The sequence below is a fragment of the Colobus angolensis genome, unplaced genomic scaffold (genome assembly GCF_000951035.1).
Source record: "Colobus angolensis palliatus isolate OR3802 unplaced genomic scaffold, Cang.pa_1.0 Scaffold236, whole genome shotgun sequence".
Classification (NCBI taxonomy): Eukaryota; Metazoa; Chordata; class Mammalia; order Primates; family Cercopithecidae; genus Colobus; species Colobus angolensis.
This window is the reverse complement of record NW_012115555.1, coordinates 870,230-881,533: the sequence shown is the minus strand read 5'-3', so window position 1 is coordinate 881,533 and position 11,304 is coordinate 870,230. Positions and strand designations below refer to the sequence as shown.

The following is an 11,304-nucleotide window of genomic DNA, read 5'->3' as shown; positions in this document are numbered from 1 at the left end:
CCAGGATGGTCTCGATCTCCTGACCTCGTGATCCACCCGTCTCGGCCTCCCAAAGTGCTGGGATTACAGGCTTGAGCCACCGCGCCCGGCCTTCTACATTAGTTTTTGAAAGAAATGCTGCATTTCAGTTAGAGGTCTGGAAATAAAGGTGTAACTATTCCCCATCTCAGTTCACAGCCCCCTTGAGGCCCTCAAAACCCGGGGGTTCACCCCTCAGAGATCTCAACCATGTTCTTTGTCTTCCCAAATCCCAGCTCCCCTCCCACCAGCCCCAGCCACGGAGGCCTCCGAGCCTCCCCTGGAGCCACGCCTAGGGGAGCTGACAGTGACGGATGTAACCCCTGACTCTGTGGGCCTCTCGTGGACAGTCCCTGAGGGTGAATTCGACTCCTTTGTGGTTCAGTACAAGGACAGGGACGGGCAGCCCCAGGTGGTGCCTGTGGCTGCAGACCAGCGGCAGGTCACCATCCCTGGCTTGGAACCCTCCCGCAAGTACAAGTTCCTGCTCTTTGGGATCCAGGACGGGAAACGACGCAGCCCAGTCTCTGTGGAGGCAAAGACGGGTGAGAGGGGCCCCCACACAGCTGAGCCTGAGGCCACAGCCTTCCCACCCTTCTCTTCACTCCCTCTACTGAGTCTTGCCTTTGTCCACCTGCTCTGTCTCATTTGAAAAACCACATGGTGCTAGTATGGTGACTCACGCCTGTAATCCCAGCACTTTGGGAGGTCGAGGCAGGTGGATCACTTAAGGTCAGGAGTTTGAGACTAGCCTGGCCAACATGGAAAAACCCTGTCTCTACTAAAAAGACAAAAATTAGCTGGGTGTGGTGACAGGCGCTAGTAATTCCAGCTACTCGGGAGTCTGAGACACAAGAATCACTTGAACTCGGGAGGTGGAGGCTACAGTGAACCAAGATGGCGCCACTGCACTCCAGCCTAGGTGACAGAGCGAGACTCTGTCTCAAAAAAGACCAAGAAAAAAAAAAAAAAAGAGAGAGAAAAGCCACAAAGCAGATGAGGATCAGGAGACTGGGTCCAGTTCCTGGGTCTGCTCTCGGCTGCTGACTCTGCCTCTCTTCTTGTAATTTCTACTTTTGTTGGATGAGGGAAGCCCCTGCAGGCCTCTTCCTGCAGGGTGGATGTGGGAGCCTGGGGGTGCTGGGAGAAGGGGCGAGGAGAGCCAGGAGCCCTTCCTGCCTTGCGAATCCGTCACCTCCTGAGAGTCTTTGCTGTCTCCCCTATGACTCTCACCCAGGTTCTCACCCTCCTAGCTCAGGCCTGTCTGGGCCCATATGTGCCTCCTACAGAGGCTGTCCTTCCTTCTCTGCCCTCCTTCTGGAGCCTGAGAAATTGGGAACCAGAGGAGCCCAGCCCAGCTGTGCCCCTTTCGGAGGGTTCAGTCCAGGCCCTCCCCTGCCCCTGGGGGCTCCCTGTTGCCAGAAAACTTGAAATAACAATGTCGTCAGCATCCTCACCGTCCAGGAAGGCAGCAGGCCAGCTCCTTCTCAAGCCCTGGGATGGCTCCTCAGGCAGACACTAGATCCCTTCCCTGCCTGAGCTCCCCAGCTTCATCCCCCTCAACATTCTCACAGGCAGCCCACGCTTCTTCACCAGGTCCCATGGGAGCCTTAGTTCTCCCGGGCCAGCCAGTGAGAATAAGAAAGGGAATGGAGAAGGAGTGAGAGCTACCTGTGTCATATCATCCTGCCTCCCCCACCTGCTGTCTGCCCCCATCAGGGATCCTGTGCTCCTCGGGGCTGGCCAAATCACTCCTTTCCTCAGGGGCCAGCCAAGTCATGTGCTCCTGGGTAAGAGGAGATAGAGACCCAGTCTGCAAGAAGCTGCACCCTGCTGGGGAAGCAGTCTGTGCGAGGTGGAAAGAGGCTGGACAGAAAGGGGAGTAAGATGAGGCAGGGAGCTAGGGAATCTCTTCTCCCGGAGGTGACTCAGGACAGGTGACCCTCCCAACTTGGGTCAAGGGGAGAGAGGCGTGGACCAGATGGAGATGGTGGTGAGGATGGGAGGTGATGGAAATATTTTGGGGAAGCACTGAGCATTTGGGCAGTTCTGGGTTTTTCCAGCCCCAGAGGGAGGCAGTCAAGGAGTCGTTCTGGAAAAAATAAACACAAGAACCTTTCCTCTTCATCAGTTGCCCGAGGTGACTCCAGCCCAGGGGCCCCACCTCGCCTTGGGGAGCTGTGGGTGACAGACCCCACCCCAGATTCACTGCACCTCTCCTGGACGGTCCCTGAGGGCCAGTTCGACTCTTTTGTGGTCCAGTTCAAGGACAAAGACGGGCCCCAGGTGGTGCCCGTGGAGGGCCACGAGCGCTCTGTCACCGTCGCCCCTCTGGACGCCGGCCGCAAGTACAGATTCCTCCTCTATGGCCTCCTGGGCAAGAAACGCCATGGCCCCCTCACTGCCGACGGCACCACGGGTGAGGGGCATTCCCTGCAGGTCCCTGCCCTGCTCCCCTCAGGCCAAGCAGCAGATGATCACTTGTGGTGGCTGCCATTACCATTATTTGGCCCCAGCCACTCGGCTCAGATCCAGCTCCCCACGTCCCTGCACAAGCCCCTAGCACAGCCCAGCAGGACTCAGCCACGCAAAGCCCTGTCTCCAGACCTCTCGATCCTGCCCTTCGAGGTCACCCAGGCTTCCAGAAACAGCTCAGCCGTTTCCTCTCCGTGTCTCCATCTCAGAGGCCCGGAGTGCTATGGACGATACTGGAACAAAACGTCCCCCAAAACCCCGTCTGGGGGAGGAGCTGCAGGTGACCAGCGTGACCCAGAATTCCGTGGGCCTCTCCTGGACAGTCCCTGAGGGCCAATTTGACTCCTTTGTGGTCCAGTACAAGGACAGGGATGGGCAGCCCCAGGTGGTGCCCGTGGAGGGCAGCCTCAGGGAGGTCAGCGTGCCGGGCCTGGACCCCGCCCACAGGTACAAGCTGCTGCTCTACGGCCTGCACAGCGGCAAGCGTGTGGGCCCCATCTCGGCCGTCGCCATAACTGGTGAGTGTGCAGCAGCTGGAACACCTGTGCCTCCTTCCTGCCTGGCTCTCCAAGTCTGACTGAGCCATAAGATCTCTGAACTTCCCATTTTATATCATTTCCATTGATCCAGAAAGTTTCCTTGTGCCGCTTTAGAGTCCATTGCCCCAGCCCCAGCCTCCAGCAACCACTGTCTGCTTTCAGTCATTCTGGAGACAGCATTTTGGCTTTCCGTGTAATGGAATCACAATACGCAGTCTCTTGTGTTTTGTTTATTGCACTTAGCACAATGCTTTTGAAATTCACCCACGTGCAGCAAAAGCTGGTCTTTCGATTGTTGATTGCTTGCCCTCACTCCCTCTCCTCCCTCACTTCTCCTGAGAGTCTGGGTGCAGCAACAGACCAGCCATCTGTCTCTACCTGTCTCTGTGAACCAGCCCGCAGGGAAGACACAGAAACTGAGACCACGGCCCCGACCCCTCCAGCGCCTGAGCCTCTCCTCGGGGAGCTGACAGTGGAGGAGGCCACGCCGCATACCCTGCATCTCTCCTGGATGGTGACTGAGGGAGAATTTGACTCCTTCGAAATCCAGTACACAGATAGAGAAGGGCAACTCCAAACGGTCCGTACAGGAGGCGACCAGAATGACATCACCCTCTCTGGCCTGGAATCTGACCACAGATACCTGGTGACCCTGTATGGTTTCCGCGATGGGAAGCATGTGGGTCCTGTCCATGTCGAGGCCCTGACAGGTGAGAACTCTGCCCACTGTGCCTCCTTTCAGATGGCTGGGAGAGTCCAGAGGAGAGCAGAGTCCCGCAGATACCTTGCCCACCTCAGTCCTCTCTTTCCATGTCTCTGTCCAGTCCCGGAGGAGGAGGAGCCTTCGGAACCTCCCACCGCAACCCCCGAGCCCCCCATCACGCCTCACCTGGGGGAGCTGACCGTGACAGACGCCACCCCCGACTCCCTCAGCCTGTCCTGGACAGTTCCTGGGGGCCAATTTGACCACTTCCTGGTCCAGTACAGGAACGGAGACGGGCGGCCCAAGGCGGTGCGGGTGCCAGGGCATGAGGACGGGGTCACTATCTCGGGCCTGGAGCCAGACCACAAGTACAAGATGAACCTGTACGGTTTCCACGGTGGCCAGCGCGTGGGCCCTGTGTCTGCAATCGGGGTGACGGGTGAGTGAACAGTGGGAGCCACAGGGTGGGTGCTGTGGGAGGGTCACCTTGGTGATGACTGGTGGGGAATGTGACAGGGGTCTGGTCGGCACCACAGAGTTGCTTGTGGCTGGGGCTGGGGCTGGGGCTCCCCTTGGGCCTTCCTGTGAGGTTGACCCCTGTCTCCTCCTGAGCGGAGAAGGGCCGTCGGGAGCTTTGCTATGCTGGTGGCTGTCCCAGGTCCCCCAGAGTTGACACTGGAACTTGTCATGTGTCAGCTGATCAGGACCACCCAGCCCCAAGAATGGGCTTCTCTGAAATGACCTCAGGTCCCCCAGTCATAACCTTGGCTTCTCTCTCCTTTTCCCCAAGTCCCAAAGACATCCCCCAGGGACCCTGCCTCACTCTCTCTGTGTCCTTTTTTTCTCAGCTGCAGAGGAAGAGACCCCCAGCCCCACAGAACCCAGCACGGAGGCCCCGGAGCCCCCCGAAGAGCCGCTCCTGGGGGAGCTGACAGTGACAGGATCCTCCCCTGACTCACTGAGCCTCTCCTGGACCGTCCCCCAGGGCCACTTCGACTCCTTCACCGTGCAGTACAAGGACAGGGATGGGCGGCCCCAGGTGGTGCGTGTTGGGGGCGAGGAGAGCGAGGTCACTGTAGGGGGCCTGGAGCCCGGGAACAAGTACAAGATGCACCTGTACGGCTTCCACGAGGGGCGGCGTGTGGGCCCGGTGTCCGCTGTGGGCGTCACGGGTGAGTGTGCACTGCAGAGCCCTCTGGGTAGGGTCTTAGGAAAGTGCAGCCTCCAGCATCTCTTCCACTAGGGACCCAGGATCCCAAGACCTCAAACCTATAATGCACCCTGTTCGCTAAAGCCTCAGGATGGGTGTGATCTGGGGACAGAGAGAGCAAATCCAGGAGAAGTGTTAGAGCCATGTGGGAGAGGCTCCCGGAGACAGGCCTCTCGGGAGGTGATTCACGGGCTGGTTTGTGGCTCTCTGCTTTTCCTCGGAACTCTATAGAGAACTCTTTTTGTGAGATTGGAACACATTTTTGAAATACAAATTAATTAAATTAATAAATATTTGTTAAATAAAATTTCAAATGTATAAATAGAAAGAATAGTACAAAGACCTCAAGTACCCATCACCCTGCCACCCTCCTTCAATCAAATATCAACTTCTGGCCAGTCTGACTCATCTCTGCCCCACTCATTTCCTCCACTAGAATCACTAGAATGTTTTCTTTCTTTCTTTCTTTCTTTCTTTCTTTCTTTCTTTCTTTCTTTCTTTCTTTCTTTCTTTCTTTCTTTCTTTCTTTCTTTCTTTCTCTCTCTCTCTCTCTCTCTCTCTTTCTCTCTCTCTCTCTCTGTCTCTCTCTCTCCTTCTTTCCTTCTTTCTTCCTTTCTTTTGACAAGGTCTCACTCTGTCGCCCAGGCTGGAGTCTACTGGCACAGTGACAATTCACTGCACTGTAGCCTCAACCTCCTGGGCTTAAGGGATCCTCCCACTTCAGCCTCCCAAATAGCTGGGACTACAAGCACGCTCCATCATGCCCAGCTAATTTTTTGTGTTTTTTGTAGAGACAGGGTTTAGCCATGTTGCCCAGGCCAGTCTCGAACTCCTGGGCTCGAGTGATCCTCCCACCTCAGCCAAAGTGGTGGGATTCCAGGCGTGAGCCGCCATATCCGGCCTGAATGTTTTCTTTATTAACACCTTCATTGAGATATAATTCATGTAGCATAAAATACACTTGTTTTAAGTGTACGGCTTACTGATTTTAGTATCTTTACCTACTTGTGCAGCCATCACCACAATCTAATTTTAGAACTTTTCCATCACCCCCAAAAGAAATCTTGGGTCCAGACCCATTCCTATCTCAGCCCTAGTTTATAACTAATCTAATTTTTTCTCTGTAGATTGCTTTTTCAGGACATTTCGTATAAATGGAATCACACAATATGTATCCTTTTGTGTCTGGCTTCTTTCACTGAGCATAATTTTTTTGAGGTTCATCGATGTAGCATGTAGAAGTACTACATTTACTACATTGCTATTGAATTGATTGATTGACTGATTGATTTTTTTTTTAAGACAAATTCTCATTCTATTGCCCAGGCTACAGTGTAGTGGCATGATCATAGCTCACTGCAGCCCCAAAATCCTGGGCTCAAGCCATCTCAGCCCCCCAAGTAGCTGGGACCACAGGTGCTTGCCACACACAGTTAATTTTTAAAATTTTTTTGTAGAGATGGGGTCTCACAGTGTTATCCAGGCTGATATCAAACTCCTGGCTTCAAGGAATCCTCCTGCCTGGGCCTTACAAAGTGCTGGGATAACAGGCATGAGCTACCTGCTCTCAGTCACTACATTGCTTTTTATTGCCAAACAGTATTGCATTGTATGGTTATACTACTGCAATATTTTAAAACGAACCACAGACACCCTATCCTTTCATCACTAAATATTTAAAAGTATATCTCTTTTTTGAAAAATTATTTTTAAAAAATCCACAATACAGCCAGGTGAGGTGGTTCATGCCTGATCCCAGCACTTTGGGCGGCCAAGGCAGGTGGATCACTTGAGGTAGAGTTTGAGACCAACCTGACCAACATGGTGAAACCCCATCTCTACTAAAAAAGAAAAAAAAATACAAAAAAGCAGAGCGTGGTGGCATGTGCCTATAGTCCCAGCTACTTGAGGGGTTGAGGCGCAAGAAACTGCTTGAACCCAGGAGGTGGAGGTTGCAGTGAGCCAAGATCGCGCCACTGCACTCTGGCCTGGGTGACAGAGCGAGACTCTGTATCAACAAATAAATAAATAAATAAATAATAAAATTCCACAATACAATTAGCATACTTTGATAAATGAACAATCATGCCTTGATATCACGTATCCAGGTAGTGCTACAGTCTCCTGAGTGTCTCATAACTGTTGTTTTCCAATTCGTTGCTGAAATTAGATCTATAGAAGGAGGATACATTGCAATTGAGAAAACTGAAATGTTGAGTAGAGCAGTCAGGGAAGGCCCAGAGAAGGTGGCTTTTGAACAAAGACTTAAAGGAAGGGTGGGGATGAGCCATGAAGGTATCTGGGGAAAGAACATTTAGGTGGAGGGAACAGTCACTGCAAAAGTGCTGAGGTAGGAGGCCGCCTGGCATGTTTGAGGGACCATAAGGAAGCCACAAAAGACTGTAATGATTATAATCAGAAATCGATCTTCAGTTAGGCCCAGACTGGGCCTACCTTTTGACCTGAGTTCAAGCAGCTGGGGCCTCGACAGCTCCTTCCAGCAACAGAAAAGATTCTGTTTCTATCTCTTTCCAGCCCCCAAAGAGGAGTCCCCTGATGCTCCTCTTGTGAAGCCGCGCCTAGGGGAGATGACAGTGAGAGACCCCACCCCCGACTCCCTCAGCCTGTCCTGGACAGTCCCCGAGGGCCAGTTTGACCATTTCTTGGTCCAGTACAAGAATGGGGACGGGCAGCCCAAGGCGGTGCGGGTGCCGGGACACGAGGACGGGGTCACCATCTCGGGCCTGGAGCCAGACCACAAGTATAAGATGAACCTGTATGGCTTCCATGGTGGCCAGCGCATGGGCCCTGTGTCTGCTGTTGGTTTAACTGGTGAGTGTGCAGTAGGGCACTGGGCCCTGCCCTGAACTAGACTCAGTTTCCCCTTTATTGTATCTGGTGGCTTTATCTTACTTTCCCTGAGCCTCCCAAGCTCCTGGGAATGGTTTTGCTGGTGCCTTCACTCCAAGCCTTTGGTATTGCCCCAGGTCTTCTAGCCTTTACACATGGGCTTTTTAGGTTCTCAAAGAGGTGGGGGACCAGGAAAATAACACAGACTGAGGTACACCTGGGGTTGACCATAGTCTCAGCCCATTTGAGCTGTGTGACCTCAAGAGAATCACATAACCTGTCTGGGCACGGTGACTCACGCCTGTAATCCCAGCACTTTGGGAGGCTGAAGGGGGCAGATCACCTGAGGTCAGGAGTTCGAGACCAGCCTGGCCAACATCGTAAAACCCCCATCTGTACTAAAAATACAAAACTTAGCTGGGTGTGGTGACACATGCCTGTAGTCCCATCTACTTGGGAGGCTAAGGCAGGAGAATGGCTTGAACCCAGGAGGCAGAGGTTGCAGTGAGCTGAGATCGAGCCACTGCACTCCAGCCTGGGTGACAGAGCAAGACTCTATCTCAAAAAAACAAAACAAACAAACAAACAAACAAAAAGCACACACACAACCTCTCTGTACCTCCTTTTCCTCATCTGTAAAGAAGGAATAACCATACCTGTCCTGAAGGATGGGTGGGAGTGTGGTTTGGCTCTCACACACAATGAGAGATAACTGCAGTCTTTCCCTTCTGAGCAAAGTAGGAAGTTCCTGAAAATCCCTTAGGGCAAATTCTCATAATTATCCTGATTTCCGTGGGAAAAATTGTATGTGTTCTCTAAGCCCCCAAATTAATACCCATTTACTTTTAAAACAACACTGAATCCTGTTAACATGGATACTATTACTTTAATTACAAATATTGGCCATGTGCACAACTTAATAAGGCGTTTTCCCTTCATTACCCTGTAACTCGGCTCTTTGATGCTTTTGTGAAGCTCTTTTATAGCTGTTACCCCCTAGATGCTTAAGACTCAGTTCTCGAAAAGAACAGACAAATGAAATGTGATGATTTTGTAATTCCACTATGAAGGCAGAATAAAACCCTATGAAGTGCAGAAAAGATTAAAGAAATCAATGAAAACAAAGCAATTGATTCCATACGGGCCAAAAGAGCTGGCAAAACTGGAGGTGCACTCTCTGCCATAAGTTAGCAGAGCTACTGCCAGGTCCAGAGACAACTCAGCTGCAAAGATGCCCTCATGCGGTCTCATCTCTCTACCCTCAGCTGTAAAATCTAAGTTGGTTTCTAAAAATGCTCAGAATTAGGTGGAATATCCAAGCCCAAGTGGGTGAACCTCCTGATACAACTTGCCTGTTATGTTTGGTTGGTGTTCTTTGTTTTCTTTCTTTTTTTTTTTTTCTTTTTTTTGAGATGGAGTCTCACTCTGTCACCCAGGCTCTCAGGCTGGAGTGCAGTGGTGTGATCTCAGCTCATTGCAATCTCTGCCTCCCGGATCCAAGCAATTCTCCTGTCTCAGTCTTTCGAGTAGCTGGGATTACAGGTGCTTGCCAGCATGCCTGGCTAATTTTTGTATTTTTATTAGAGACAGGATTTCGCCATGTCGGCCAGGCTGGTCTCCAGCTCCTGACCTCAGGTTATCCGCCCGCCTCGGCCTCCCAAAGTGCTGGGATTATGGGCCTGAGCCACCTCGCCCAGCCCTGGTTGCTGTTCTTTTTTTTTTTTTTTTTTAATTATTATTTTTTGAGACGGAGTCTTGCTATCTCCAGGCTGGAGTGCAGTGGCGCGATCTCGGCTCACTGCAAGCTCCGCCTCCCAGGTTCACACCATTCTCCCGCCTCAGCCTCTCAAGTAGCTGAGACTACAGGTGCCCGCCACCACGCCTGGCTAATTTTTTGTATTTTTAGTAGAGATGGGGTTTCACCGTGTTAGCCAGAATGGTCTTGATCTCCTGACCTCGTGATCCGCCTGTCTCGGCCTCCCAAAATGCTGGGATTACAGGCCTGAGCCACCGCGCCCAGCCCTGGTTGGTATTCTTATAAAGCATCAATTCTGTCCTGCAAAACAAATTTGCTTCACAGCTCCTGAGGGTTCCAGGCATGCACACTGAGCATCACGGGGATGCCACCTGAGCATCATGACTTCACCACAGGTGTGGTGTTAACTGAGCATTCAAAGCAGAAGAATGATATCCTAAGCTTGGGGCACCAGCATCCAGGCTGTGGGTCCCTGGTGTGTCTAAGAGAATCCCAGAGTCTCTTGGCTAAAAGGAGGCCCACCAGGCATGTCCACCCATTCTCTCTATTTTCTGATGCAGCCCCAGGAAATGATGAAGAAATGGCCCCAGCCCCGACAGAACCTCCCACCCCCGAACCCCCCATCAAGCCTCGCCTGGGGGAGCTGACCGTGACAGATGCCACCCCTGACTCCCTCAGCCTCTCCTGGACAGTTCCTGAGGGACAGTTTGACCACTTCCTGGTCCAGTACAAGAATGGGGATGGGCAGCCCAAGGCAACGCGGGTGCCAGGACATGAGGACAGGGTCACCATCTCCGGCCTGGAGCCAGACCATAAATACAAGATGAACCTGTACGGGTTCCACGGTGGCCAGCGCGTGGGCCCCGTGTCTGCCATCGGGGTGACGGGTGAGTGAACGATGGGAGCCCCAGGGTGGGAGCCGTGGGAGGGTCACCCTCTTGCTCTTTGGTGATGACTGGTGGGGAATGTGACAGGGGTCTGGTCAGTACCACAGACCTGCTTGTCGCTGGGGCTGAGGATCCCGTTGTACCTTTTTGTGTGGTTGACCCTGGCTCCTGAGCAGGGAGGGGCCATCGGGAGTTTTGCTGTGCTGGTAGCTGTGCCAGGTCCCTCACAGCTGACCCTGGAATTTATCATGTGTGTTAGCTGTCAGCTGAGCAGGACCACCCAGCCCCAAGAATGGGCCTCTCTGAACTGACCTCAAGCCCCCTAGTCACAGCCCTGGCTTCTCCCTCCTTTTCCCCACGATGTGAGCACATCTCCCAGGGACCTTACCATCCTCTCTGTGTCCCTTTTTCTCAGCTGCAGAGGAAGAGACCCCCAGCCCCACAGAACCCAGCACAGAGGCCCCGGAGCCCCCCGAGGAGCCACTCCTGGGGGAGCTGACAGTGACAGGATCCTCCCCTGACTCGCTGAGCCTCTCCTGGACCATCCCCCAGGGCCGCTTCGACTCCTTCACCGTGCAGTACAAGGACAGGGACGGGCGGCCCCAGGTGGTGCGTGTCGGGGGCGAGGAGAGCGAGGTCACCGTGGGGAGCCTGGAGCCCGGGCACAAGTACAAGATGCACCTGTATGGCCTCCACGAGGGGCGGCGCGTGGGCCCGGTGTCCACCGTGGGCGTGACTGGTGAGTAGTGCTTGGGGTTTCAGGGGAGAACTACCTTTCCCTCATGGGTACCTGGTTTACTGCTGTGCCCTTTCACCAAGCCCTGGGGGTCCAGGACTTGTCTCCTGTGTCCCGCCCTCGCTCTGTG

The 11,304-nt window shown here is 53.3% G+C and overlaps 1 protein-coding gene across 1 annotated transcript in view; it reads left to right on the top strand.

The window, feature by feature from the left end:
* TNXB (tenascin XB) overlaps positions 1-11,304 on the top strand; it is a 70,577-nt gene that overhangs the window by 38,151 nt on the left and 21,122 nt on the right. The window contains exons 13-21 of the mRNA XM_011944765.1: positions 255-563; positions 2,150-2,437; positions 2,703-3,011; positions 3,428-3,742; positions 3,857-4,174; positions 4,584-4,907; positions 7,481-7,777; positions 10,112-10,438; positions 10,854-11,177. Of these exons, the coding sequence (XP_011800155.1) occupies positions 255-563; positions 2,150-2,437; positions 2,703-3,011; positions 3,428-3,742; positions 3,857-4,174; positions 4,584-4,907; positions 7,481-7,777; positions 10,112-10,438; positions 10,854-11,177 (2,811 nt within the window). The remainder of the gene's footprint in view (positions 1-254; positions 564-2,149; positions 2,438-2,702; positions 3,012-3,427; positions 3,743-3,856; positions 4,175-4,583; positions 4,908-7,480; positions 7,778-10,111; positions 10,439-10,853; positions 11,178-11,304) is intronic.